Below are 27,434 nucleotides of genomic sequence, written 5' to 3'. Positions count from 1 at the left end.
GGGTCTCCTGGGAGTTGTAGTTTCTCCGCCAGACGGGGCGGTCTGGCCGCTGCCAGGCGCGGCGGCGGCGCGCGGGGCCGCCGGGAACTGTAGGCGGTGGCGGCGGCGGCTGCGCGCGGGGGAGGCGGTGGCGCGGTGAGCGGGGACACGGGCGGGGGGCGCGGGGCGCGGGGCCGGCAGGCGGGGGTCCGCACCGGACGGGGGCACCGCGGACCTCGAGCAGCCTGCCCGGGCGGCAGTGGTGGGCTCCTCGGGACTACGCCCCGCGCGGAGGTCCCGGGGGCGCGGGGGAGCTCAGGGCCGCGCTCAGTGCGGGCGGTGCCCCAGCTGCCCGTCAGCTCGGCCGGGGAGGGGGCGCAAGGGTCCCCAAGGGGGCGAGGAGTCCCCGTGTCCCTGCCCGGAGGTCCCCGTGACCGTGCCCCGGCATTTTGAGGGTTCGCCGTGGCCGTGCTCAGACCGGGCTACAAACGCGGGGGGGGTGTCAGTGCACCGAGAGGGGTCCCCGGGGCTCTGCCGAGGCCCACGCTCCGGGGTGCCGCAGGACGAGAAGCGCTCCCGTGCCCCCAGCGTGGGCTCCGTGCTGTGCCGCAGCTCCCCTGTCCGGGGCCGGCCCCCCACGTTCAATGCCGCCTCTGTTTGCCACTCTGGCTGATGAAAGGCAGATTGAGACCCTGCGGGATGGGCCCTTTGTGGAAAGCCCTGGGATGGCAGCTGGGGATCTCTGCCCCGGGATGGGGGTCTCTGCACCGGGCAGCATGGCACGGGCTGAGCACGGGTCCAGTGATGGCTGCTTGCCGGCGGGGCAGCTCGGAGTGCCCGTCTGCGGGAGCCCGGGGCGCTGCCACGTCCTCTGTGCTGCAGGGAGGGAGGTGGCACCGAAGGGCACTGCTGGCACCCCGGGCCCGCGGGTGGGCACAGCCCGGGGTGGGCTCACGATGTTCACACGTGGAGGACACGCTGTGAGCCTGGGCAGGGTGAGGGGGTCCCGTGTCTGTGAGGCTGGGCAGGTCAGGATGTGTGTCCCTTGGGCACTGCACTTCCTGCTCAGGTGTTGGCATCCTGCTTGGGCGGAGCTGCCACGTGTCTCTCAAGTGTCCCTGTGTGGCTTGGGGACAAGCTCAAGGCTCATCAGTGGGGTCGGTTCTCAGGGCCATGGGAGCTGGGCCAGGCTGCTCAACCACTCTGGAGGCAGCAAGGGTCATCCTTGCCTGAGGGGAACCCACTTCCTCCGAGGAGCCTGTGGGGACGTGGACACAGTGACATGAGGCTTGCCTTGAGCCGGGTGCCTCAGCTCGCTGCCTGAGCTGCAGTGACCATGGCACATGTAGAAGTGCTGAGCAGGTCATGCAATCCTGCCAAGACGCTGGGGCTCCTGGTCAGGGGGCGCAGAGGGAGCCAGGTGAGAAGAGCTGAGGGTAGTTCCAGCAGCAAACAGCCCCTGTGTATGGTGGCTCGTACCTGCATGGGGTGGGAGCACCTTCTGCAGCAGAAGAGGGGATGGGGCTCCTCATGGCTGTGTTCTGTTGTTCCCCCAGCTCAGTCAGCACCAAATCAGCTCTTCTCTCTCCCCTCTTTCTAGCAGGTTCTCCTCGCCCCCTGTCTGATGCCAGTCCCGCCCTGCCATGAGTCTATGAGCCCCCTCCGGATCAGCGTGGGTGGTCTGCCTGTCCTCGCATCCATGACCAAGGGTGCTGACCCGCGCTTCCGACCGCGCTGGAAGGCCATCGTGCTGTCCTCAGCCTGCGTGGGGCTTGTGCTGTTCCTCCTCTGCCTGCACCGTTCCTCCCCAGCACGGCATGGCCCCCCCAGCCCTCGCACCTGGCAGCTTGGCCTGCAGGCAGGGGACCGCTACAATGACACCTACCCGCTGTCCCCTCCGCAGAGAAACCCCGAGGGCATGCGCTACCGCATCGGCGTCATTGCAGACCTGGACACGCAGTCCCGGGGCTCTCAGGAGCACACCTGGTTCAGTTACCTGAAGAAGGGCTACCTGGTACTGTCAGACAGTGGGGACAGAGTGATGGTGGAGTGGGACAAGGATGAGAGCATGCTGCAGTCCCACCTGGCTGAGAAGGGCCGGGGCATGGAGCTCTCAGAGCTTGTGGTTTTCAATGGGAAGCTGTATGCAGTGGACGACCGGACAGGTGTGGTCTACCAGATCGAGGGCAATAAGGTGGTGCCTTGGGTGATCCTCCCAGATGGGGACGGCACTGTGGGCAAAGGTGAGCTCCCATTCTGCCCTGTGAAGCCCTTGGCTCTTTTCACCTGCTGGGGTGGGGCACACCTTTCCTGTGACCTCTGAGCCTGGCCAAGAGAGGGCATTTCCTGCCAAGCAACCAGCTGGCTATGTGGGGGACACTGTGCCCGGCACTGGGCTCAGGGGTGTGGGGTTTGAGGCATGTGGGACAGTCTGATGGTTACGTGCTGACTGAGCCACCTCATGCCATTCTTTCCACCACAGGCTTCAAGGCAGAGTGGCTGGCAGTGAAGGATGAGCACCTGTATGTAGGAGGACTGGGCAAGGAGTGGACCACCACCACAGGGGAAGTGGTGAATGAGAACCCCCAGTGGGTGAAGGTCATTGGCTACAAGGGTGATGTGAGCCACGAGAACTGGGTGACAAACTACAACACACTGAGGGCTGCAGCGGGGATCCGGCCCCCAGGTATGGAGCAGGGCAACCTCCTGCCACCCAATATCCCACACTCTTGATGGCTCCAGAGCCATACAGTCACCCTTCCCAGGGATGCTGGCACTGGGTGAGATTTAGAGGCTGCCAGAGGCCAGAGATCTCACCTTGTCGTGGTCGTTTTCCTCTGCTGCCTGTGCCAGGAGTATCTGAAGGGTGGCTCAGTTGTCATTGGGCCTGGCAGCTGGGCTCCCAGGCAGACTGGGATGTGCTGTGTGGCCCTGCCTGACTCTGGGAGGAACTGGGGAGCTGCTGCCAGGCAGTGGGGCAGGAGTAGGCAAAAAAGTTCATAGGGGATACCTGTGCGGGGCTGTGGGGTGTTTTGGAAGGGAAGGAGGAGAGGAGGGGGAGGGTCCCATCCTGGCGTGGCTGTGCCCCTGTGGTCTGTGTGGTCAGACTCCGCTTCCTGCCGCAGGGTACCTGATCCACGAGTCGGCCTCCTGGAGTGACACGTTGCAGCGCTGGTTCTTCCTGCCGCGCCGCGCCAGCCACGAGCGCTACAGCGAGAAGGCGGACGAGCAGCGAGGCACCAACCTGCTGCTCAGCTCCACCCAGGATTTCGGGGATGTGACAGTGGGGCGCGTGGGCGATGTGGTTCCCACCCATGGCTTCTCCTCCTTCAAGTTCATCCCGGACACGGACGACCAGATCATCGTGGCACTAAAATCAGAAGAGGACAATGGCAAGATCTCCAGCTACATCATGGCCTTCACACTGGATGGGCGCTTCCTCCTGCCTGAGACCAGGATTGGGAGCGTGAAGTACGAGGGCATTGAGTTTATTTAACAGACATCTGCAGCGAGTGGAGGCACGCGGGCAGCTTAGGGACATGGGCAGGCCCTGCAAGCCTGCTTCTAGCCCGGGGTCCATGAGGGATGTCAGGCAGTGCTCCCAGCTGTGTCCTTGGCCCTGGGCTCTCCTGTAAAGTGTTGACTGAGCTGCAGCAGGTGTGGTGCAAGTGTTTCGGCAGTGGCACCTGGTGGTAATGGACCGCCACCACAGGGTGCTCCCGGCCCCGAGACAGTGTCAGGTCCTGGAGTGCTGGTGCCTAGGCAGGCCCCACTGCAGCCCTTAGTGCCCAGCCCTGAATTGCGACAGAGCCATCTGCAGTGGGTCGGTGGCTCTGGTGACGTCCCTGTTCTGGGATTGCAGCTGAGCCCCAACTCTACAGCTGTGCCTTGTGTGCCATGGGGCTCCCTGGGTGGAGGGGGATGTGCAGCCTGAGCAGGTCAGATTGTGGGGATTTCATCAGGCTTTTACTTCAGAAGCTGGATTTCCTTCCCTTTTCCCATAAGCTGGATGAGGTGATGGCTGGGGTGGCGGGTGGCCTGTTTCAGAGAAAAGTCCTGCATGGGAGGGGGCATTGTCTGTGTCCCTTTGCTCCTGTGACCACGGAGGAGGCAGCAGTTCCCTCACCACTGTGGCTGTGCCTAAGGGGCAGGGGATGATGTAAAGTGGGCCCACCCTGGTGCCATTCCCAGACCACACCCTCAAGAGGTGTGTGTGCGTGCTGGCTGTCTTCTCCGAGGCCTGGCTGCACGTGGCTCCAGCCCCAGAAATGCTTCCCGCCCCGGAACTGTCAGCTCTGGGAAGAGCTGAGCCCTGGGCAGGAACTGCTGGGAGCTGGCGACAGTGCAGCCATGCTGTCCAAGGGCTGCTGTGCTCGATGCAGGAGCAGAGGCAGGAGCTGCAGTTCTGCTTGCCAGAGCTGGCAGCAGCTGAGAAGCACTCTCAGCAGCCCAGGGCTTTGGCCAGGGAGCCCTCCCCATGCTCGCCAGCATGTTGTGAAATTGCTGCTGTAGCCTGTGGCCCCCAGGAGGAACTTGTGTTGTTTCAGAAGCCACAAGTGTCAAAGGGGCATCTGCTAGCCCCAGGACCCTCCTGACCCCTCTGACCAAGGAGGCTGTGGCTCCTGGCTTGCCCACACTGACCTGGCTCAGGTCTGCCCTGCCCCAGGTCACAGGGCAGCATATCCTCACACCAGGACCAGTGTTTGGCTCTGTTGTGTCCCCACTTTGTTTCTTTTTAACACTGCCCCTAGGGCAGCAAGTAGGGCTTCAGAGAGCTGGCCACTATGGTTTGGGGGGCCCTTGTGCCCCCTGTATCGCTCTGCCATGCCCGGGCACTGCTCTGCTGTGGGGTCCAGCCATGCACAGGGAGGGAGAGGGGCTGTCGGTGCAGCAGTCAGGCTGTGGTTGGGTGGAGGAATCCGCAGAGTGGTTGGGGCCCTCCCAAGAACCCAGCCAGGCTGTTCCCCCCAGCCCTGTTTACAGTGTCAGCACCTCTGTGAGCCATGCAGAGCCGTGCAAGCCAGACATGTGTTTTCATTTAGCCCAGACGATGACTCGGCCAGTGCTGGGCTGCACTTGTCTCTAGACAGGACCTGTCCCCAGTGCTGCAGACAGGCCTGGCTTTGGCCCCTGCACATGGCCTGGGGATCGTGGAGCACCTGGCCCAGAGCACCCAGGATGCATTTGCAGCTCACACTGGGCGCCAGCTGGCCACAGTCCATGATGCCACTCAAGCGTCACTGGCACTTGGCTTGGCAGTCTCTCCTGGCCTCACTCACCCTCCTCAGCAGCACCAACAGCTCCACAGCACCTGCTGTGATCCCAGGGCTGTGCCAGTGGCTGTCCCTGCTACTTGGTCCCTTCTTGTCCCCCGGGCCCCTGCCCGGAGCACTGCACTACCCTCAGAGCAGCAGCACCAATGCCTCAGGCAGCTGAGCCAGCAGGAGTCCTGCTGCTGCTAGGACCTCTGCAGACCATGAGCCCCACAGAGGAGTTGGCAACCTGGGTCCCCATCTCCAGGTGTCATCCAGCATCCCAGCACTGTGAGTGCTGTCAGCTCCCATGTGTTCCCTGCAGGCTCAGGCAGGGTTTGGGTCAGGTCCAGCTGCCCTGTTCTGCTGTTTCTTCTCATCCTAGAGGCTGAGCACCTCTATTATCTCCCTCTACTGCATGGCATGGCAGTGCTGTGGCAAGAGGCTGGCTCAGGAGCATATTTTGTGGCCATGGTGGTGTCTGTCCTGCCAACATATGCCCTTGCCTAGCTGTGCTTGAATGCTTGTGTCCCTGCCTGCTCCTCTAGGACAAAGGGACTGCTGGGGAGATGGAGCACTCTCAGCAGCCAGCCAGGCACAGAGTACAGTGACAGCAGCAGCATCCTGACACCTCCACAGTGACACAGTGAGTGGGTTTGGACTGGGGTAGTCCGTTTTTCCATATTAGATGTGTAATATGGTGTAGGACAGTGTTTTGGATTTGTGTTTGGAACAGGGTTGATAACAGCAATGTTTTCATTACTGCTGAGCAGCATTTTCACAGCTTGAGGCCTTGTTCTGCTCTTCATCCCAGCAGTGAGGGGCCGGTGGGGGGCACAAAGAGTCGAGAGGGGACACAGAAGAGCTGACCCAAAGGCTATTCCACACTGTATGGAATCATACTTGGCATATAAAGCTGGGGGAAGAAGGAGGGAAAGGGGGACATTTGGAGTGGTGGTGTTTGTCTTCCCAAATCACCATCACATGCTGGAGCCCAGCTGCCCTGGGGATGGCTCAGCACCTGCCTGCCCTGGGGAGGGGTGAAAGAATTCCCTGCTTTGCTTTGCTTATGTGTGGCTTTTGCTTCACTTTTATCTCAGCCAGCAGTTTTCTCACTTTCCCCTTCCCAGTTCTCTCACTACCCCGCTGGGAAGAACGAACCAAAAGCAGCTGGGGGCTGAGCTGCCCGCTGGGGTTAAACCCCATCATGCATCCAGGATAGAGACAAGGTGGGTTTTTGGAGCTGTGCTCCAGGGCAGGAGCTGCTGCCATGGAGAGAGGCCCGAGGCCTGGGGCAGGTCGCTGTGGCACAGGACCCCCAGTGGAAGCAGGCAGGGGAACTCGGGTGTGGGATAAGCTAGGGTGGAGGGGCCGAAGGTGGGGAGGAATTCTCGTGCACAGCCAGAACTGATGCCTGTCCGACCGTCAGTTGGTCGGACACTGCTCTACTACGGGCGGGGGTCCGGGGCGGCGGGTCCAGGAGCGATGGAGCCGGGGGCTGGCGGGATGCGCCGGGGCGGGGGCGGCCGGTGCCCGCGGCGGGGGCCGTGCCGGGGCGGGAGCAGCGGTAGCGGCGAAGCCGCATCCCGCGGAGGGCGGGCGCAGCCGGGCTGGCCCCGCGCCACGCGGAGGAGGAGCAGCAGATCCCCGGAGCACGTTAAAGAGGGAGGCCGAGCGCGGCGGGGAGGAAGCGAACGGCTCCGGGAAGGCAACGGAGCGGCGGCCGCAGAGCGCCCGCCCCGGCCGGACCCAAGTTCCCGGCGGCGGCTCGGCCGGGCCCGGCGGTGGGTGCGGGATCGGGGCCGGGTGGCCGCGCCCGCAGCCCCGCACCATGCCCGCCGCGCTGCCCAGCCTGCTGGCCTGGCTGGCGGTGTTGCTGCTCGGCAGGGCCCGCCCGGCCGACGCCTGCAGCTGCTCGCCCATCCACCCGCAACAGGCCTTCTGCAACGCCGACGTAGGTGAGCGCCGCGGGGAACCCCGCCCCGAGCCCCCCGAGCCCCCCCGGCCCCGCCCGCGCCAACTTCGCGGCGGGGGAAGGACCGGAAAGTTGGCGCGGGGCGGGCGGGGAGCGGGCAGAGCCCCCCGGCCCCCGCCCGCGGCGCCCGCCGGCCCGGGGGTGTGTCGGCGGGTGCAGATGCGCGGCCGGGCGCGGTCCCTCCGTGCGGGCCATGCCCGTCCCACCCCGCACCGCCTCCCGCCGTCTCGGGGGGCCTCCCGCGCCCGGCATTGCTCCCGGGGGCGCCTCCGACGCTGCGAGGGGCGACCGGAGCGCGGCTACGCCGGGGCCGCGTCCCCACTGGTCGCTCTCCGGTGAATGACACGGGTGGGCCCGGCCTCCCCCGACTCTGATGACCCAGCGAGGTACGTGGCAGCGCGGGGTTGGGGCCCGGGGGCGACCGGGACCCTCCGAGTGCGGCCACGGCACCGGCCCGGGGCCCGGAGGAGCCCCTGTCCCTGGCAGCTGCCGCCACGGCTCGGTCACCCCTGTCTGTGCCTTACTTCCAGGCATTTCCTTTCCCCCGTCCCACTTTGTTCGGCTTGGATGCTGCTAAAAGGGAGGGCTTGGCAGCGCCGGGGTCTGGATTCCTCTTTCTATGAATAATGCCCTTATTAAATTTTAACATATGAACTGAACAGGCCGGCCCCAGTTCCCAGCACTTCCCTTCGCGGGCCCGTTCCCAGGCTCAGCTGGAGAGGTAACATTCCCAACCACTGAGGCAGCCCCAGCCTCTGGATGGCCCTGCCCTGTCCCCTGCTCCAGATCCAGGATGTTCCTCACAGGCGTCCTTTCCAGACCCCACTCCCAGCGTCTTTCCTCCGTGAGGGCAACTCCCACAGCATTTGGCTGCTGCCTCGGGTGCCCTGCCTCGCCACAAGGCGTGTTGGGGACAGGAAGGTTTTGAGACAAAATGGAGCGCTGGGTTTTTGTAGCTGCTGCTGGAGCTGGTGTCCCTAGCCCACAGGATGTCTTGTGCCTGCTCGGGCAGTGCGGCTGTGGCTTCCCATCACGCTCCTGTCAGGATCAGTTTTCGGGGCACTCGTGACTCACTGCCCGTCGTGGGGTGCCGGCTCAGCCCTGACTCAACTGCTGAGTCACTGTCTGTCTCGGCGGTCCTGGCTGTCTGCACCGTCCCCCGGGAGGGCACTGCCTCGCTGAGCTTTGATCTCCAGCTGCCCTGCTGCCCTCAACAGGTGCCCGTCCTGCAGGCACCCGGAGCCTGTCCTGCCGAGGCAGCGTCCTCCCAGGCGCGCTGCCAGCAGCGCTGGCACCTTCTGGCTGCCAGCCCAAGTCACTTGTGCAGCTTCACGTCGGCCTGAGTGAAAACAGTGCTGGGCTTGGGGACATATCAGAGGATGGTCCTGTGTGCCCTGGCCTTTTGCTGCTGCTTATCTTCCTCCTGGATGCTCTCTGGAGTTGGGATGTTCCTCAGCCAGTTCCATTCCAGCAGATGTGTGGAGCCTAGGAGAACCTGGGCCCCTGGTACTGCTGGGACCTTTTGCAGCTGCTGTGGCTGGACAGACTTGTGTCCAGGTTGGGCCCTTGCTAGAAATGTGGTGGTGTGGGGATGGCTGATGTCCTGCAGTGCTGGGTGGGTACACCAAAAGTGAATGGGCCCCAAGGCTTATGCTCAACCCTCAGTATGGGGTATCATGCTGAGCACAGTGTGGGGTCCTGGGATCTCCTCTCCATGGCATGGGCAGCACCTGCCTCATCCCCGTGACCCCTCTGGCCTTGCACCTGCCCCTGCACTTGGTCTGTCATGCAGGGGCTGGAGCAGCCCCACAGCCCAGGGCTGCACTTCCAGGTGGTGCAAGGGGAGGTAGATGTAGCTCTGCATTGGGTGGGTGGCATCTGAGGGGCTGGGGGTCATAGAGGGGCTGGGGTTGTGTCACTGGGGCGGGTGATTTAGAACCTGCCAGCCTGTGCTTGCATGTCCTAGCTCATGAGATGACCAGGGCTTTTCTGCAGGACCCAAGGACTTGGGGCTGCCCCATCCACCATCCCTCACTGGGGCTGTGCCCAGGCTCTCTTGGGCTGCTTTGCTGCAGGAGATGCTCAGCTGCCCGGTTGTGCTACAGCAGGAAACCCAGCTCCTGCTCCATCTCTTCTGGAGCAGCGTGGGGATGTGGGGTGTGAGAGGGGGATGCTGAGCCCTTCTAGGCAAAGCTGTGGCTTTGCCCCTGCGAGGCAGCAGGCAGAGGATGGGGCCAGGAGAGAGCGGGGCTCGGTGCAGCCTGGGCTGGGGACAGCTGGATTGCACTGATCCCAGTCGTCCCTGTGCTCGGTTCCTCGGGACGGGCACGGTGAGTGTGGGGGCTGCCAGCAGCCAGCAGGGACCGGCCAGAGGAGGGGATTTGCAGGGCCGTGGTGGGAGCTGTCCCCGCGGGGGTGCAGCTGCCTGCAAACCCCGCCGAGCCTGGCGGGGCCGGTGCCCGGTGCCGGTGCCCGGTGCCCGGTGCCCGGTGCCGGTGCCCGTGCCCGGTGCCCGTGCCCGGTGCCGCCCTGCCGAGCGCTGGCGCGGAGGGGCCGTGGGCCGAGGCGGGGGCTGCCGCTGATTGGGCTCCATCAGCTCCCGTCAGCGGCCGGGATGACGCACGCGGCCACGGCGGCGCTCGGCCCGCGGCTCCCGCGCAGCCCGGCGGGGAGCGGGACCTGCTGCCCGCGCTGCCTCTCGCCGCCCCGCAGGCACTGCCGGCCACCAGGGAGTCTCCACGGCCTTCGCTTCCTCCTCGCTGCCGGGCTGCGCTGCTCAGCCCTGCACGCCTCCAGCCTCAGCATCCTCACACCACTGTGCCGGGGCGGGGTGCCAGCCGCGGCGGCCGCTGGCGGGCGGGCGGGCACTGGGATGCCAGCAAACACCTGGGAGGTGGCTGTTGCCCTTGCGCCGGTCAGGGCTGGGTGCAGGAATCCCTCCCAGGGTGGTTAGCTGTCTCCCCATCTCCACTGGCCTCAAGCAGGGCTGGAGTGACTGCCCTCACCAAGGTCAGGTGCCCGGGCTGGCAGTGCCAGGCAGGCAGCAGGCAGTGCTGGCATTGGCAGCCAGCCCCTCTGCTGCCAGCTGCCCTGGAGAAGGGAGCTTTGTTCTCTGGGCATCCAGCCTAGCAGTGGCCCCTGCTGTCCGTGGGCACTGGCGCTGCCCGGGCAGCTGTGGATGCGTGTGGGCAGGGTGGCTTGGTGGGATTTGGGGCGGCAGAGCAGAGGAAGAGGCAGCAATTCTGCAAGTCCTGGGCCAGAAAGGGGTTCCCATGGCCAAGGGTCCTTGTGGTGCTCTTCTTCCCATGGGGCACAGGCAAGCACAGTGGTGCCCTGAGGTGGGGTAGCCCTACATGGGGCCATGTAGTAGAAATTCCAACACTAGTAAGCCCAGAGAGACAGCCTGGTGGTTTTATGGCACTGGATGTGCCACAAGTGATCTATATGTCCCCAAATGATGCTGATGGCAGAGGGCAGCAAGGGACATGCTTACCTTGCAGGATCTCTCTGTCCCTGCAGGGTCCAGAGTCCTCACTGTGGGGAGGCCACAGTGGCAGCCCTGGGGACCCGCACAGGAGATGTCACCAGTGGGAATCCCACTCTGCCAGGGGACCCTCTGCTGCCATGGAGCACCTTCTTGCTTGGCCTGCCTGGGGCAGGAGTGTTTCCTGCATTTCCCTGGTCCAACTTGGTAAAGCAGAGCCAACTGTGTGCTGTGCCTGCCATGTGCCCCAGGAGCCAGAGAGCCTTGGCTCATCTTCAGAGAGGGTCTGGGCTCCCTGGCTGGTGGTTGCTCACGTCAGCAGCAGGAGTGGTGAGTGACAAGGCCAGTGGGGGCATTGGTGTCTGGGGAGGTCTGACTACTGGTTCTTGGGCACCCAGGGGTCCATCCCTTGCTCAGCCTCCTCATCCCAGGCTCTCCTCAGGGTTCCCTCTGCTGCCCTGGTTCCTGGCGGGTGTGGAGCAGCTTGGCTGCGCTGCGGGGTCTTGGCGGGGAAAGCACAGCGCAGTCGTCCCCTCCACAAAGCCGCACTGTTCAGAACAAATCCACCCAGAATCGGGCTGCATTTTTGTCAAGTGATTCATCAGCACGTGAATGGAAAGGCTGGAGCCCACTGAACCAGCAGCCATTCCCCACACGGGAGCCGGCACTGGCTGCACCCGAGTTACGCTGATGGCACGCAGGGCTTGGCTCACAGGAGCCATGGTGGCCGCGGGGGCAAGGGGTGGCTTGTGTCTGTAGTGATCCCAGCACACTGCTGACAGAGGAGTGGGTGCTGTCCCCAGGCATGGCTGAGGTGCTGTCACTGTGGCTGGATGGCCCAGCCCTTCCCAAGGGATGGGAGCAGTTGGGAAAGCCCTCACTGCGGCCATTGCTTCGCCCAGCCCTGCACAGAATGAGTGCTGCCTGTGACTGGGAGATGGCCATTTTGGGAAACCTCTTCCCTGGTCCCTGTTCATGTTGGTGCCACTCTCACCTTTCCAGAGTGAACTGTATTGACACTTGCTGGTGCCCATGTGGGGCTGTGCCCCCCTGACCTTCAGCTTAAATAGCCTGCCTGCGTGCCCCCACAGCCTGCAGTATTTATAGAGTGCGGTCAGATTTCCTCTCCTGACCATGCCAGGTGGGAGAAGCTCCTCTGTGCCAGGCAGTGGGTGACCTCTGCATGTCCCTGGCTGCTGCCAGCCCAGCACCCTTCAGTGGGGACATGAACCAGGATGAACTCTGTGAGAGTGCCCAGCTCCCTGTTCCCTGCCCCACAGTGCTCGGGGGGCTGGCAGGGCAGGGGGAGCCCTGCAGGGTGGAGAGCTGCCCTTCTGTTGGATGGGGGTACCCATGGCAGAGCAGGGAGCCCTGCCAGCCACTGCCCTGCAGCCAGGCCCCCTCCATACGCTGAGTGCCGAGCAGGAGCTCTAGCTTTGGCACTGCCACTGTCCCCTACATCATCAGCATCCCTGGTGCTGCCTGGGAGCTTCAGCCCCTGCACTGATGGAGGGAGCTGAGCACAACTGGGGGCTGCAGTTCCCAGTGCAGGGACCCAGGCAACCTGCCCAGCATGAGCCAGCCCGATGTCCCAGCCGGTGAGCAAGGCTGAGCTGGCTGCCCGCCTTGCCTGCCTGGCCCCTGCAGGTCACTGCCACGTGCCGAGCACTCACATGCCAGACCACTCATCCTGAGCTGTGGCAGCAGCATGACCGCAGGGACCCTGCCACAGCAGAGCTGTCCCCTGGCTCACCGTGCCACAGCCTCACCAGCCCTGGGGCCAGGTGATCCTCTCATGAACTTTCCTTATCATGGCCTTGAGGCTGCTGCTGCAATGCTGCTGGTCACTGTCCTGCCCGTACCAGAGCTCCATCCCTTTGGGGACAGCGGGTGACAGCCAGCTCTGGGGGCAGCCAGGCAGGCAGTTGGGTCTGCTGCAGGCAGTAGTCCCCTGTGAAGGAGGGAGACAGTGTGAGATGCAGGGACTGGTCACCCCCTTACCTCACCTCTCCCTTCCAGTGATCCGAGCCAAGGCTGTCTCTGCAAAAGAGGTGGATTCGGGGAACGATATATACGGGAATCCAATCAAACGCATCCAGTATGAAATCAAGCAGATCAAGGTAATGGGGCACATCGGGTCAGGAGGCTGGGGCATGGGGTGGCCCCTTCACCAGCCACTCATGCCTGCCTCTGCTTCCCAGATGTTCAAGGGCCCTGACCAGGACATAGAGTTCATCTACACGGCTCCATCCACTGCCGTGTGTGGCCGGCTGCTGGACACCGGCGGGAAGAAGGAGTATCTCATCGCAGGTGAGTACTGCGGGGAGGGCTCTCGGGGGGCGTCGGGACAGTGCTGGCCTGGATGCCCCATGTGCCCCGCAAGGTGCCTGATGTGTGCCTGCTTCCTGGGCACATTCTCCCCTTGCCCTCCTGCTCAAGCCACTGGCCCTCGGGGAACCCCTGGCTGTGTCCCGGCTGTGCTCAGCAGTCCCAGGCCATGGTGGGGGCAAGCTGGGGACAAGCCTCAGCTCCCCAGAGTCACCATGGATAGGGCACAGTGAGGGGCCCCAGGCACCATGAGTCAGCACGGGATCTCCTTGAGTGGTCTGTCTGGCCTCTCCCCAGGCAAGTCAGAGGGCAATGGCAAGATGCACATCACGCTCTGTGACTTGGTGTCCACCTGGGACTCGCTGACCCCAACCCAGAAGAAGAGCCTAAACCAGCGGTACCAGATGGGCTGTGAGTGCAAGGTGAGCAACCAGGCTGCCTCCCGCATGCCCCCTGCCCCACACCAGGGAGGGTCTGCAGCCCCCAGGCAGGGGTGGGCTCCACAGTGAGATGCTCTTCACTGTCCTAGACACAGGACAGTGCATCCTGGAGGATGCACAGCATGTGGCTGGGCAGACAGGAAGGGCTGCCCTGCCTCTGTCTTCCTCCAGCTGGGAACCAAGGCCAGCCCTGGGACTTGCAACCAGGGGTTGCCCAGTTCCCTGCATTGGGGTTGCATCCCCACCATGCCCCACAGGGCAGGGTCAGCCTGGCATCCCTGTCCAGAGCTGGGGGCTGGATGAAGCAGAGCATGCTGCCTCCCCCTGGCCCATTGCCCCCTCGGGCTGGTGGGTGACAGTCTTTGTTATGCACAGATCTCGCGCTGCCTCTCCATCCCCTGCTTCGTCTCCTCCTCGGATGAGTGTCTGTGGACAGACTGGGCCATGGAGAAGAACAATGTGGATGGGCGGCAGGCGAAGCACTACGCCTGCATCAAGAGGAGCGACGGCTCATGTGCCTGGTACCGCGGCATGGCCCCCCCCAAGCAAGAGTTTCTCGACATTGAGGACCCCTAAGCCAAACGAGCGCATTCCAGTAGCCAGTAGAAAAAACCTGCGAGATGTTAGACTGGTCCACGCTGATATCAAATCCTGGAGACAGCATGAAAATCCACTTGGCTGCAGGGGGCCCCAGTGGCTGCCACACGTGTGGGGGCCAGGGCCAGGGACCCGTTCTGTTGCAGGCTCCTGGCAGCCCGCAGCTGCACTGGGCATCCTTTGCTCGTGGCAGGGCTGAGCAGGGTGTGGGGACCTCCCTGCCAGGGTCACAATCCCCCAGCCATGCTTGGCTCTGGCAGCTGTGAAGGAATCAAGCCCTTGTGAGTGGTGGGAGCTGCCCTGGCTGCGTAGCAGGTCTACCAGTGCCCCGCTGTAGAGCCTCCCCCACAGCTCCAGATACACAGCCCTCCCCACCGCAGCATCTGGCAACCCTGCTGTACCCCTTCCCCCACCACCTACCTCTCCCTTCAGGGTGCCAGAAAGGCACCCCTCTGGGCAGGGGCTCTGGGGGGCTTTACCATGTGGCACAACTCCCAGGAAGGGGCTCCGGGCCTTTCAGCGGGCCAGATGACTCCTGCACAGGTGCCTTGTTCCATAAAGCTGGAGGGGCATGTTAGCATATCTGGGGTGACCCCTGACACACACCCATGCACTGTTGCCTCTCCACATGGTCCTCTCTCCAGGGGTCTCCGTTCCCCTGCAACCTCCTACAGATCCTTCTACAGATGCCACCACTGGACAGGTTTGACCTGGAACCCTTGGCAGGGCACCAGGGGCCGAAGCTCTGGCTGCATGGGCACAGGGTGTCCATCATCACCTCGTGCAGATCTGGGCCATGCTGTGGCACTCAGCACCACTGCAGCCAGGCAAGCTCCCTTCTCCGTGGTGTCAGGAGTGGAGCCTGGAACTGGCAGCAGGGCGGCTGCAGGAAAACCTGTCCCCTCCGGTGACCCCCTCACACCCCTCGGCCCCGAGTTCTCTGAGCCATCCCCATGCCACAGCAATGCTGGCGTGTGCCGCGGAGCTGTCGCGGCACTGGCACGTGCACTCATGGCTTTGGGAGCGCGCCGGGAATGCTCCCTGCAGCCCTGTGCCGGTGGGGTTTTCATGCTGTGCTTTGAGATGTCGTACTGGACCAGTCTGGGCAATTTCAACATATTAAAGATAAAAATTAAAAAGAAAGAAAAAGGAAAAAAACCCCAACCTTTACTCAGTCCCGATCGCGCATCCCGGGCGCTCTGTATGGCTGTACCCGTTGTGCTCCTGTCGCTGCTGCTCCTCTGTCTTTGACTTCAATATCGCCACTTGTTTTGCCGCCGGCTGTGTCGTCCCTGTGCCGTGATTTCCGTCTCCTCGTCCGGCGCTGGAGCCGCCTCGGTACCCGCAGAGGGTCCGTGCCGGGAGCTCAAGGGGGAAGAGGGGCGGGACCGCTGCTCCGGTTCGGACCTGCGGCGGCTCGGCCGGGACCCCCCCGGCCCTCCTCAGCGGCGGAGAGAAGCGAACCACGCGGGGCCGGAGGGAATGGAATGAGACAGGGAGGGGAAGAGCTGAGGCGGGCCCACCCCCGGATGCGGGCGGGATCCGACGGGACCGGGACCGGGGCGGGACTATGACTCAAGGGGCGAGGGCGGGGTCGGGGTACCGCATGGTGGCCCGTCCCGGGTGGAAACGTCCCCTCGTGGGACCGTCCGCTGTGGCCGCGGCGTTACCGGCCGCCTTAGCCTCGGCAGCCCCGTCCTGCCTCCGTCCGCGCCGGGACTCGCAGCGGGCGGGCGGAGCTCGTGTCTCCTTTGGCTCTTCCCAACAAGGGGCGGAGCGCCCGCGTCCCCGGGCTGCGCCGAGCGAGCCGCCCCGCGGGGCCGGCGCGGAAGGAGTTTGTGCCGGCGGCGGGCGAGTGGCGGAGTGGCGACACGTGCGTGCGGCGGGACCCGGATGGTGAGCGCTGCCGGGACCGGGCGGGACGGGCCCGGGGACGCCGGGGCCTGCGCCCCGTCCCGCCGCGCTCCTCTGCCCTGCCGGCGGGGCCGCCCGTGGGGAGCGGAGAGCCGGGAGCGGCCGGGCCGCATTTGGCGGCGGTGGGGCCGAGGCGGCGGTCGGGGTCGCGGGTGGCGGCGGGGGGTTTGCGGTGCCCGTGGTGGCCGAGGGACGCGCCGAGAGGGCCGTGGCGGCGGCCGGTTGCTCTGAGAGCCGGAGCGCAGCGGGACAGGCCTTGCCGGGCCAGGGCCCCCCGCTCAGCCATCCCTTTCCGCCCTCTGTGCAGCCGCGGCCGCCGGGCCCGCCGAGCCGGCCGCCCACGGCGATGATCGCGGAGAAGCTGCGGCAGGCGCTGGAGCCGGCGCGGCGGGAGGCGGCGGCGGAGCTGGGCCGGCCGCTGGCCGCCGCCGCCCGCTCCGTGCTGCAGCAGCGCATCGAGTTCGCGCCCGCCCGCCGCGGCTTGGCCGGGCAGCTGGAGCACCTGCGGGACAAGTACGAGCACATCGGGGCCGAGGTCCTCGGCCGCCCCCTCGGCATCACCGGCACCCTTCCGGAGCGGCAGAAGCCCCCCGGTAAGTGGAGAGGGTGAAGGGACCCCTCCGTGCTCCTGCCCCCGGCTGACTCGCTGCTCCCCGCAGGACACAGCCATGCCCTGCCGAGGGCCGCGGGTGACGGGATCCCCACGCCGCAGAAGGTGCTCTTCCCACCCCAGAGCCTCTCCATGAAGTGGGAGCGGGTTCACCGTGTGGGCGCCGGGCTGAGTAACCTGGGCAACACCTGCTTCCTGAACTCGGCGCTGCAGTGCCTGACCTACACGCCGCCACTCACCAACTACCTGCTCTCCCGGGAGCACGGACGCACCTGTGAGTGGGGACCCCGGTTCAGGGGGCCGGGAGGGACGAGCAGCATCTGCCTGACCTGCTCACAGTGCTGCGCTCAGCACCTGTGTGCCTGGCTCTAGTGAGGGAGTGCAGATATTAGGATGCACCTTCCCTGCCCTGTTCCTTTCTGCTTGTTTCTCTGTCAAGAGGCTGTTCCTGGGTCCTGCTCACTTTTTCCTGGCCATAGCAACGTTCCCAAGCTTGGCATCTTTGTCTCTGCTGGGTGTAGCCAGGACTAAGATGGGCCCAATGGGGCCTACCGGCTTCTTGGGGGCTCAGCTAGGGGGTCCTGAATAGCCCCTTACTGTGGGGAGTGCAGAAGAGCAGCGTGGCAGGCACTGCTGTGAGCTGTCACCACAGAGAACACACAGGCCTTGCAGCCCGGTCCATAGGACTGCCGACGGGATCTGCCCCTCAGGGCCAAGCTATGGGCTTGTCCAGTGCTTACCTGGGACCTGTTTTCTATCAGTGTGAACACTGTCTCTTATGGGCAGCCACCGTGGCTGGTCCTGTGATGGGCTTTGCCAGAATGGGCTGATCCCCATCGAGCTCATAGGGAAAACTGAATGTGGCTGTACTGGACCAGAGATCCCTGTCCTGCCTCCATCTCTCCTGGTTTTGTCCTCAGCATCATGTTGTCTCTCCTGCTCCAGGTGCCCACGGAAGCTTCTGCATGATGTGCACTATGCAGAACCACATGATTCAGACTTTTGCCAACAGCGGAAATGCAATAAAGCCACTCTCCATCATCCGAGACCTCAAGAGTAAGGAGGGCTGCCCCCCACCATGACTAATGTGGGAGCAGAACTATTGGGATTGGGGCATGTTTTGGGAAACGGCTCCACTGAGATGACTCATGGAGCCTTGGAGTGCCTGGAGACTTCTTGGGCTGCCAGGGTCTTCCTCTGTGACATGAGTCTGATGTCTGGTTTGGGTTGAGGGGACTCAAACCAGGGAGTTCTTGCCCCAGGGAAGGCAGGGAGGGATGGCATCTGTTACAGCACATGCTGAGTCCTCTCTCTCTCTTGCAGAGATTTCCCATAACTTGCGCTTCGGTAGGCAGGAGGATGCACACGAGTTCCTGCGTTACACCATCGATGCCATGCAGAAGGCCTGCCTGAATGGCTACACCAAGTATGTGGGGCCTGATGGCCCATCACTGCTCTTTGCTGTTCCCTTGCTGGTCCCCTGCACTCACGGGAGTGGACTGTGGAGTGAACATGTGCCCCAGGTCAGCCTTATTATGGGGAGGTTCTGACTCCAGGGGCCTCGGGTGTGGGGTCCAACTCTCTGCCCCTCAGGGACAAGACTCTGGGCTGTTGTTCATCTTCTTCTGACTCCTCTACCTCAGCACAGCTGCAGTCCTGCCCCCAAATCCTGAGGCTGCTACAGGCTGGAGTTGCATGCCAGTTGCTGAGGGATACAGGCCTACTTGCTAGTTTAGCCGCAACTCTGTGGCTGTGGAAGGGCAGCTTCCCCCCAGCCCTTTGTCCTGGGAAGCACTGCCTTTGCTCTGAGCTCCAGCCAGGAGCTTCAGTGTTCTGGAGAGGAAGGTGTGTGTTGGAGCCTGGTGCCACCCCTCAGCTGTGACACAGGGAGAGCAGTCTGGCAGGGACTGTGACTTCCCACCTCCCCTGGGGCTCCACAGCCCGGCCACTGACCAGCACGTGGAGGGGGGCTGTCCTGACTGGTCCGACAGGGCTGGCTGCTGCAGTGTGAGATACGGTGCTGCTGTCTCTCTGTAGGTTGGATCGCCAGACCCAGGCCACAACTCTGGTTCACCAGATCTTTGGTGGTTACCTGCGGTCCCGTGGTGAGTACCAGCAGTCTGGGCCTGGGCAGTAAAACCCTTTGGGAAAATGGCTTACATGTTTAACTTATTCAGAGCTGCAGTCGGTCAGTCCCGCAGCACTTGTGGGTCATGACCCCTGGTGTGGCAATGGGAAAAGCCATTGACTGTGGGGCCCAAGCTGTGGGGTCTGTAGCTCACTGCCATCAGCAAAAGGAGCCATGTTCCCAGCTGTCTGGCAACACCTTCTTCCCCAGCACATAGTGGATGTGCCAGCCCTTCTCCCTGCAAAGCTGTCAGTCCTGGTGCTGACATCCTAGAGCCCAGACCTGGACTGGGGGACACTGCAGCTGTCTGTGCCGTGCTGGGGTGTGGCAGGTGCTGGTGTTGTGCCAGGGTGTGCCCATGGCTCTTCCTTTTGCAGTGAAATGCTTGGAGTGCAAGACTGTCTCGGATACCTATGACCCTTTCTTGGACATGACACTGGAGGTTGAGGTACTGCTGTGGGGTTGGGGGTCTTTGCTCTTGAGAGGAATGTTCCTGCTCTGAGGCTTCTTAACCTGCAGACAGTGCTGGCAGGAGGGAAGTAGCTCCTGGTGTTGCTCCCCCTTCCCTGTCTCACAGAGCAGTGCCTGTTGCCTGAAAGTGAGCCGTGACCCCTCTGTGCAGGCTCGGCAGTGCTGTGGGGAAGAGCAGGCACCACGCTGTGCCAGGGGCAGGCTCAGGACTGTGGGGCAGCCTGCAGCCCTGTGCTGTGTGCTCTCTCCTGGGGCCAGCACCTCTGCAGGGAGCGGGGCTGTGCTGTGGGCAGGCCCCACGTGCCCTGACCTCCACCCTGTCCTTGCAGCGAGCCGCAAACATTGTGCGGGCCTTGGAGCTGTTTGTCAAGCCAGAGCAGCTGGGTGGGGACAACGCTTACAGGTGCAGCATGTGAGTGTGGGGTGCTGGGGGCATAATGGGGTCCACGGGTGTGCTCTGGGAAGGCTGCCACAATGTGAGAGGGCTTCTGTGCCTGCTGCGTAGCTAAACCATGAGGTGCAGGGCCATGGAAGCTTGTGATGAAGCCTGCTGCTGCTCAGCTCCCTTGTCTTCAAAGGAGGACCTGGGCCTGCGGGCATAGCCATGGGGAGGTGTCTGAAGCAGTGCCTGGTGCCAGAAGCACCATTCCCATCGGGTTTGCCATTGCTGGGTGCCCAGGGCAGGCAGCCCTCTGACGTTGGAACAGCTGGAATAGCTTGAGCTTTCCTGGGCAGGTGCAGGAAGAAAGTGTTGGCCAGCAAACGTTTCACCATCCACCGAGCCTCCAACGTTCTCACAATTTCACTGAAACGCTTTGGCAGTTGCAGCTCCTCAGGTGGAAGGAAAATAACCAAGGTGAATGCTCAGTGATCCACAGCCAGGGCTGTGTCCTGGCCCAAGGTCCTGCCCCAGAGCAGAGTGGGAGGTGGTCCTGGTGCAGTCCTGCAACCATTCCCCACTGTTCCCAGTAGGGAAATTTCATCCTGGGTTCTTCCTCGCCACACTCTATGGCTGGGGAGAGCATGTCCCCTCCCTCGAGAGATGGGACTCGTAGCACAGCAGAGCTGCTCTTGCTCTGGCAAGAAAGCCATGCCAGCTCCTGAGACATCTTTCCACAGGACGTGGGATACCCGGAGTTCTTGGACATCCGGCCTTTCATGTCCGAGCCCAAGGGCGATCCCATCACGTATGGACTCTATGCAGTGCTGGTACACTCTGGGTACAGCTGCAACGCAGGGCACTACTTTTGCTACGTGAAGGTGAGCCTGGGATGCTCCCTTGGGAGCCTGTCTGGGCTAGGGCCTGGGAGGTACTTGTGGATCCCTTCAGGGTGCAGAAAGGAGGCTGCTTGGCAGGGTGGCTGGTGTGGAGCACTGGACATGGGGCGCAAACTGTGGTCTGCTGCAGGAAGCGTGAAGGTCTGCCCTGACAGAGCTCCTTGGCCTGCCCCTGGGCCATCTGTGGGTTTTGGGGAGAGGTGCTCTGATGATGGGTGCTGTTCCTGCTGCTCTGCAGGCCAGGAGAGTCCCTGGCCAGAGCCTGACCCCTTTTTTGGACACAGCCTGACCATGCTCCATGTTCTTCCACAGGCCAGCAATGGGCAGTGGTATCGAATGAATGACCATGAGGTCCACCCCAGCAACATCAAGGTGGTTCTCAACCAGCAGGCCTATGTGCTGTTCTACCTGAGGTAAGAGCACCCTGTGCCTCCTGGCCCCCTACCCCCGCCAAGGAGCCCCAAGGCCCCTGTGTGTGTGCTGGCTTAGGGTGGGGGGTGGCAGGAGGTGGTCCAGCCCCTTGTCATGGTTTGCTGTAGCACCTTACCTCCTCCTGCTCCCCTTCCTGACATGTGTCTACTGCTCATCCACATCCCCACGGCTGAGTCCTGCACTTTGCCTTTCCCAGGCTGGGCAGCCCCAGGAAGAGCTCAGCAGGGCCCATGGCCACAGCTGCCTTCAGCCCGCCCAGCTGCACTGCCAGTGACTCCAAACCAGTGAAGAAACCTGAGATTAACGGGACCCTGTGTGTGCCACCGATGGGCCCGGTGAGTCCTGAGGGTTGGCGCTTGCTGGAGCTGCTGCTCCACGGGCACTGGGGGCTGCAGCCATGCTGGGAGGTGGATGAGTGGGAGGGTGTTGTGCAGGAGAGATCCTGCTGAACCTGGGTTCTTGGCTGGGCATGGGGAGGGCGGTATCACTGTGTCTGTGGCTCATTGACTCTCTTCACTGAACTTCTCTTTCTCCTTGTCTAGAAACAAGACAAGCTGCTGGGGAAGCGACTGCCAGGCCCTGGAGATGTTGGAGTCCTTGTTGCCCGCAGCTCTCCTGGCATGGGGTCAAAGCTGACAAATGGAATTGCTCTGTCAAAGCTACCCTTTCAGACCCCATCATCCAAACTGCCCCACAAAGCCACCCACGAGGCCACACTGCTGGGCTGTGACACAGTCCAGAGGCCCAAGAAGCCACAGACTCCTGGCATGCCCAGTGCAGGCTTCCATGCCACCAGCACCATGTGCAGAGCCAAAGCAGGGCTGCCCCCACAGGGTTCAGACAGTGAGAAGCCACCTACCTCATCCAAGCTGCTGAAGTCCAGCCAGGAGCCCAGTGTCTGTGGGGCGATGGCCAGGACCCTGAAGAAGAGTTCCAGCGCAGTAGGGCAGCTGGCCAAGGAGAACCACAGGGCCAAGAGCAATTCCAGCAGCTTCTGTAACTCTCAGGGAAGGGACTCTGGCCCCCACCTCCCTGCTGGCCCTGGCACCAAGCTGGCTGTCTCTAAAGACTCTGACCTGGCTGCCCCCAAAAGCTCTGGGACAGCCCCTGTGACACCCTCCCCACTGGGCAGTGCCGTGCTGAAGTGGGGCAGCACCACAGCACCACTGCTGGCCAGGAAACCAGTGCTCTCAGCCAAAAAGGTGAGTCTGAGATTCTGCCCAGAGACTCTGGCCGACAACCTGTGCCTTCTAAACAAGTTGTGTAGGCCTCCTGCCAGGCACCTGCTGACCAGGTGTGGGTGGGGAGAGCGCCCCAGCTCCTGACCAAGGGCTGTGGTGGCTGCTCTCCCCCCTCTCTGGGTCAGGGTATGGGAGCGGGTCTTGCTGTTGTCCACAACCCTGAGTGATGAAGGGGGTGGCTTCTGCCCCCTTGCCTGGGACAGAGGGGTGACTGTGCCAGTCTCTGCATTGGGAGGGCCTTGGCACCTTCTTGATGTCGCCTGTCCTCTGGGGCTAATGGCAGGGGGTGATGCCGAGCAGGAGGGTGTGGGGCTGCCTCCTCCACAGGCAGTGAGTGGGCTTAGGAGGGTGTACTGGGGTTCCAGGTCTTTAAACATCTGTCCTTCCTTTTTTTCTTTGTTTTTCTAACTGAACACACTTCCGATTCTCCCACCCCCCACTTCCCTGCCCCTCTCTGTGTCTGTTCTCCTCCCCTTTCTCTGGGCTCCCCTTTTTCTCTTGGCTCATGGAAATCTTGGTGTTAGACCATCAAGTTTTTATTTATGCCAATAACTGCAGGGCAAACCCTCTCAGAAGGTGAGCATGAGTGATCACCAAGCACAGTGCCAGCCCTCAGCCACCACCCATCCTGACTGTACTCCTAGGCCTCTGGGAAAGTCCAGGTAAGCAGTGCCATTGCTCACAGGCCCCTACATGGCTGGAAGGCCACTGACAACCTTGGGTGCTCCATGGGGTATCTGTGTGGCCTTGCAGCCAGCTTTTCTGTTCTCCAGGGCTGGCAGGGCTTGCTCCAGATCTGAGAAGAGGTGACTTCAGCACAGAGTGGGAGGGAGCTTTGCAGGCCCTGACCCCATACTAATGTCCCATGGGATCAGGAGGCACCAGCCTGGTCTAGATCTTGCTCTGGGTGTCCCTTGTTGTCTTCACCACCAGCATGTGCTGCAGCAGCACCCACTCTTTCCTGGTCTGCTGTGGGACCTGTGAGTGCTTGCAGAGTAGCCTCTGATTCCCATTTCGTGGCCAAGATGGCAGCAGTTGGGTGTTGTGCTTCTGCACCTCAGGGGAGGGAGGAAGAGAGGGGCATCCAGGCTTTTGGATCAGCCTCTTCTCCTGTCCTTCAGCCTGTCCTCATCTGCTCTTTAACTTCCCAATCCTGAAAAGTCTGCCTTCAGTTTCGTGCTCAACTTGCCTGCTCAGCACCCGGCCTCCCTGCTGACCCATGGTTCCACTGCCCACACTTCACACCACCTTCTTTGTAGCAGCAGGGAGACAGGATCTGGCCAGGAGGAACCAGAGGGTTCCTTCAAAAAGAAGCGTCGGAAGAGGAAGCATCGTAGCGCAGACAGGAGCCCTTGTGCTGTGGCTGTGAAGGGCATGGATGAAGTCTCCAGTCCTCCCAAGAAGGAGAGAGTTATTTCTCCAGAGGTCTTCAAGGGCAAAGACTCCAGGCTCCCCAAGAAAGAAAGCACTGACCCTCAGAAGGACTTCACTGATAAAGACACCAGGCCTCCCAAGAAGAAAGTTGCCTCTCCAGGGGACTTTGTGGCTGTCATGGGGAAGGAGGTGGCCAGTGAGGGTCTCAGCCATGACCTGGTCTGTCAGGACATGAAGAGTGGGCCCAAGCAACATGTGCCAGAGCCCAGTACTGGCCTGGGCATGGAGCCAACTTTACCCCTCAAGAGGAAGAAGAAGAAAAAGAAGAATAGAAGCAAAGACAGGCTTTTGAAGAAGACAGAAGAGTGCAGCTCTGGGATGCTGCTTTCGGACAGGTGAGGGACAAGGGGCATGTGAGAGCCTGAGGTCAGGCTCCCTGAGTCAGGGGCTTCTCATCTTTCTGCACGTAGGATGCACCTCAGCATGCATCCAGCTGAAGCACCTGTTTGCTGTGGGTGGGTTCACTTCTCCCTGGGTGCAGCACGGGTGTCTCTGCCCTATTGCTCTGTTGGAAGCTCAGGCTCTCCTGCTGTGGTCTGGCTGGTGTGAGCTGACCCTGCTGCCTTCCCCAGCTCCAGGACAAGAGAACCAGAGCCCTGTAAGACACATCAGAGTGTGGAGGCTGGAGAGCACAAGCACCGCAAACGCAAGTGGATGGAAAGCCTCAGCAGCCTGGCTGCCGATACTGTTCCCACCGCCACTGCCACTACCCCAGGTGTGACCCTGTGCCCTGTCTGGTGCCTGGCAGTGTCAGGCCAGTGGCTTGTCTGCCCAGGAGCCCCCTTGGAGCACTACTGTACCACCCCCAGTGCTTGCTGGTCCCGCAGCTGCCTGGCAGTGTCTGTGTCCTGCTCCCTGGCCTGGGCTGCCCTGTCCCAGGCCTGCCTGCTGCTCCTGGGGGACAGCCCTGGAGCCTTTGCACATGCCCTGGAAGAGGAGGTGGGAACAGGCCCCTTGACTGACCCCCAGGACAGGCATTTGTGTGCCCAGACACCCTCAGCCATCAGGACCTTGTCTGTCCAAATGGTGTTTCCTGGGATGAGATCTGCTTTGGAGAGGGAGGGACATGGTAGCTGCCCTTGCTCCCCCTGGCTCATCCTCACCGTGCTTATTTCCACAGTGGCAGCACATCCCAGTGACAGCCAGACTGGGGATGAGAGGCTCTCTCTGGCTGCCCTGAGCCCTATGGCCAGCAGTTGGGCTGGCACAGCCCCTGAGGGCCAGGAGTCCAGCGTGGTGGACAAGCTGCTCCAGAATTCCTTGGACAGGGCTTATGGCAAGCAAGGTAATCCAGGGTCATGTGGGTATGTGGGTGGGCAAACAGCATGGAGCCCCCCTGCCCTAAGGCCTGGATGGGGGCAGAGTCCCCTCAGCTCTGCAGGGCCTGAGCTCCCCCCACCCCAGTGCAGGCAGGGGTGCTCCTGGAAGCAGGCAGGTACACCCGGCCACGGGGCTGGCACAGGGTGGGCAGCGAGGGGCTCCAGCCTCGGGCCTGGGGCGGGGCCAGGTGCAGCGTGGCACAGCCTGGTCCTTCTGACTCCACCGCTCTGTAGTCTTGACCTGGCAGGGTGAGATTTCGGCCGTGAGCCAGGATGCAATTCGGGACACAGCACTGGCCCAAAGCAAGACCGTCATCGATGACTGGGACCAGGAATTTGACAAAGGAAAGGTGGGTGCTGGCCTGGGCCAGGTGGGAGGCTAGGGCCTCTGCAGTCTGACCTGAGCACACTCCTCCTCTGCACAGGTAAAGAAAATTAAGAAGATGAAGCAGGAGCGGAGGAGAGACTCAAATCCATTCCAGAAGTTGCAGAACAAGCGCAACTTCTGGTTGATGTCACATCCTGCCAAGATGGCCAGCCTGGGCCACCGGCTCTAAGGTGAGTGACCCGGGGGGCACAGTGAGCCTGGGGGCTGATGAGGTAGCAGCCTGGTGGGGTCTGACAGGGCTCTTTGCCTCACAGGTTGAGATCTGCATCCCCAACTGCTCAGGGAGCAGTCCCAGGTCAAGGACCAAGGGCAGCGCTGTCCTGGGAGCTGTTGGTGGAGCACACTCAGAGGGGAGGGAATACAGCCGCAGCCCTGGCGTTGTGCCTTTTCCTTCGGCGAGCTGCTTTCCAGCTGCAGAGGAGCCTGCCCACTCTGCCTTCCCTCCAACCTGCCTCGGCCGGGCGCCTCATCAGCTTCTCCGTGCCTCTTCCCCTCAGGCCCCAGCCCACCCCTGCGGGGGCTCGTGGCAAGTGCCTCAAGCCCATCCCTGTCACTCCGAGCTGCTGTGCCTCCTCTTCCCAGCGTCACCGACCCTCATCTTCCCCTACTCCCCTCACTCCATGACCCCCCTCCCCTGCACAAGCTGCATGGAAAGCCTCCCCCGGCCCCCTGTCGGCCCGGCCCCGCGCTGGCGCGGGGGCACCGGGGGATCCCTTCGGGGCCGGAGTGCTGCCGCCGTGGCTACGGGCATTGAAGGATGGAATTGAATAAATCCCGGTCTTTGTCACTCGGTCATGATAGGCGGCGATGGCGAGGGGCGAGCAGCGGGGCGGGCTCACCGGGACGGGGTTGGGGGGATCACCGGGGCGGGGTTGGGGGGGGGGGTTCACCGGGACGGCGTTGGGGGGGGATCACCGGGGCGGGGTTGGGGGGATCACCGGGGCGGGCCGGGGGCACCGGGGCGGGGTTGGGGGGGGATCACCGGGGTGGGGTTGGGGGGGGATCACTGGGGTGGGGTTGGGGATTTCACCGGGACGGGGTTGGGGGGGGGTCACCGGGGCGGGGTTGTGGGGGGGATCACCGGGACGGGGTTGGGGGTTTCACCAGGGCAGGCCGGGGGCACCGGGACAGGGTTGGGGGGGGATCACCGGGGCGGGTTTGGGGGGGGATCACCGGGACGGGGTTGGGGGGATCACCGGGGCGGGGTTGGGGGGGGATCACCGGGGCGGGGTTGGGGGGATCACCGGGGCGGGCCGGGGGCACCGGGACGGGGTTGGGGGGATCACCGGGGCGGGGTTGGGGGGGGGGGGTCACCGGGACGGGGTTGGGGGGATCACCGGGACGGGGTTGGGGGGATCACCGGGGCGGGGTTGGGGGTTTCACCGGGGCGGGCCGGGGGCACCGGGACGGGGTTGGGGGGATCACCGGGGCGGGGTTGGGGGTTTCACCGGGGCGGGCCGGGGGCACCGGGACGGGGTTGGGGGGATCACCGGGGCGGGGTTGGGGGTTTCACCGGGGCGGGCCGGGGGCACCGGGACGGGGTTGGGGGGATCACCGGGGTGGGGTTGGGGATTTCACCGGGGCGGGGTTGGGGGTTTCACCAGGGCGGGCCGGGGGCACCGGGACAGGGTTGGGGGGGGATCACCGGGGCGGGTTTGGGGGGGGATCACCGGGACGGGGTTGGGGGGATCACCGGGGCGGGGTTGGGGGGGGATCACCGGGGCGGGGTTGGGGGGATCACCGGGGCGGGCCGGGGGCACCGGGACGGGGTTGGGGGGATCACCGGGGCGGGGTTGGGGGGGGGGGGTCACCGGGACGGGGTTGGGGGGATCACCGGGACGGGGTTGGGGGGATCACCGGGGCGGGGTTGGGGGTTTCACCGGGGCGGGCCGGGGGCACCGGGACGGGGTTGGGGGGATCACCGGGGCGGGGTTGGGGGTTTCACCGGGGCGGGCCGGGGGCACCGGGACGGGGTTGGGGGGATCACCGGGGCGGGGTTGGGGGTTTCACCGGGGCGGGCCGGGGGCACCGGGACGGGGTTGGGGGGATCACCGGGGTGGGGTTGGGGATTTCACCGGGGCGGGGTTGGGGGTTTCACCGGGGCGGGCCGGGGCCACCGGGACGGGGTTGGGGGGATCACCGGGGCGGGGTTGGGGGTTTCACC

At 63.5% G+C, this 27,434-nt stretch overlaps 3 protein-coding genes across 7 annotated transcripts; all 3 read left to right on the top strand.

Moving 5' to 3' along the window:
- Positions 1-82: 82 nt before the first annotated feature.
- CANT1 (calcium activated nucleotidase 1) lies at positions 83-6,014 on the top strand. Of its 3 annotated transcripts, none has more exons than XM_021534123.3 (4): positions 83-135; positions 1,583-2,222; positions 2,462-2,665; positions 3,105-6,014. In XM_021534123.3, the coding sequence occupies exons 2-4, from the start codon at positions 1,604-1,606 to the stop codon at positions 3,473-3,475; spliced, it is 1,194 nt and encodes a 397-aa protein (XP_021389798.3). In that variant the 5' UTR covers positions 83-135; positions 1,583-1,603; the 3' UTR covers positions 3,476-6,014. The 3 variants fall into 3 exon arrangements, with proteins under 3 accessions (XP_021389798.3, XP_021389796.3, XP_085412678.1); XM_021534121.3 differs by having other exon boundaries at positions 1,580-2,222; XM_085556552.1 differs by lacking the exon at positions 83-135 and adding an exon at positions 1,189-1,399 and having other exon boundaries at positions 1,580-2,222.
- An 862-nt stretch (positions 6,015-6,876) lies between these two features.
- TIMP2 (TIMP metallopeptidase inhibitor 2) lies at positions 6,877-15,335 on the top strand. Of its 2 annotated transcripts, none has more exons than XM_021534159.3 (5): positions 6,877-7,189; positions 12,710-12,810; positions 12,892-13,000; positions 13,316-13,440; positions 13,834-15,335. In XM_021534159.3, exons 1-5 carry the CDS (start codon positions 7,063-7,065, stop codon positions 14,032-14,034), a joined length of 663 nt encoding a protein of 220 aa, XP_021389834.1. In that variant the 5' UTR covers positions 6,877-7,062; the 3' UTR covers positions 14,035-15,335. The 2 variants fall into 2 exon arrangements, with proteins under 2 accessions (XP_021389834.1, XP_021389835.1); XM_021534160.4 differs by lacking the exon at positions 6,877-7,189 and adding an exon at positions 7,347-7,592.
- A 309-nt stretch (positions 15,336-15,644) lies between these two features.
- Positions 15,645-26,057, top strand: USP36 (ubiquitin specific peptidase 36). 2 transcript variants are annotated; one of them, XM_085556550.1, is made up of 20 exons: positions 15,645-15,951; positions 16,277-16,562; positions 16,629-16,853; positions 17,525-17,635; positions 17,903-18,005; positions 18,617-18,684; positions 19,085-19,155; positions 19,508-19,590; positions 19,914-20,034; positions 20,298-20,438; positions 20,769-20,869; positions 21,085-21,223; positions 21,431-22,090; positions 22,688-22,791; positions 23,389-23,898; positions 24,136-24,278; positions 24,684-24,848; positions 25,117-25,232; positions 25,308-25,440; positions 25,525-26,057. In XM_085556550.1, exons 1-19 carry the CDS (start codon positions 15,949-15,951, stop codon positions 25,437-25,439), a joined length of 3,282 nt encoding a protein of 1,093 aa, XP_085412676.1. In that variant the 5' UTR covers positions 15,645-15,948; the 3' UTR covers position 25,440; positions 25,525-26,057. The 2 variants fall into 2 exon arrangements, with proteins under 2 accessions (XP_085412676.1, XP_085412675.1); XM_085556549.1 differs by having other exon boundaries at positions 15,839-15,951; positions 23,392-23,898.
- Positions 26,058-27,434: the final 1,377 nt, after the last annotated feature.

This window comes from Lonchura striata, chromosome 18 (genome assembly GCF_050655825.1).
Source record: "Lonchura striata isolate lonStrDom1 chromosome 18, ASM5065582v1, whole genome shotgun sequence".
NCBI classification, from domain to species: Eukaryota; Metazoa; Chordata; class Aves; order Passeriformes; family Estrildidae; genus Lonchura; species Lonchura striata.
This window is presented reverse-complemented; position numbering and strand designations above follow the sequence as displayed.

Coding starts and splice junctions, on each gene's coding strand:
- CANT1 (XM_085556552.1), top strand. CDS start 1,316: ATGGCACATGTAGAAGTGCTGAGCAGGTCATGCAATCCTGCCAAGACG. Junction 1,400..1,579: donor GGGGGCGCAGAGGGAGCCAG/GTGAGAAGAGCT, acceptor CCCTCTTTCTAG/CAGGTTCTCCTCGCCCCCTG. Junction 2,223..2,461: donor GGACGGCACTGTGGGCAAAG/GTGAGCTCCCAT, acceptor TTTCCACCACAG/GCTTCAAGGCAGAGTGGCTG.
- TIMP2 (XM_021534159.3), top strand. CDS start 7,063: ATGCCCGCCGCGCTGCCCAGCCTGCTGGCCTGGCTGGCGGTGTTGCTG. Junction 13,001..13,315: donor GAAGGAGTATCTCATCGCAG/GTGAGTACTGCG, acceptor GCCTCTCCCCAG/GCAAGTCAGAGGGCAATGGC. Junction 13,441..13,833: donor AGATGGGCTGTGAGTGCAAG/GTGAGCAACCAG, acceptor TGTTATGCACAG/ATCTCGCGCTGCCTCTCCAT.
- USP36 (XM_085556550.1), top strand. Junction 18,685..19,084: donor TGGTTACCTGCGGTCCCGTG/GTGAGTACCAGC, acceptor TTCCTTTTGCAG/TGAAATGCTTGGAGTGCAAG. Junction 19,156..19,507: donor ACATGACACTGGAGGTTGAG/GTACTGCTGTGG, acceptor CTGTCCTTGCAG/CGAGCCGCAAACATTGTGCG.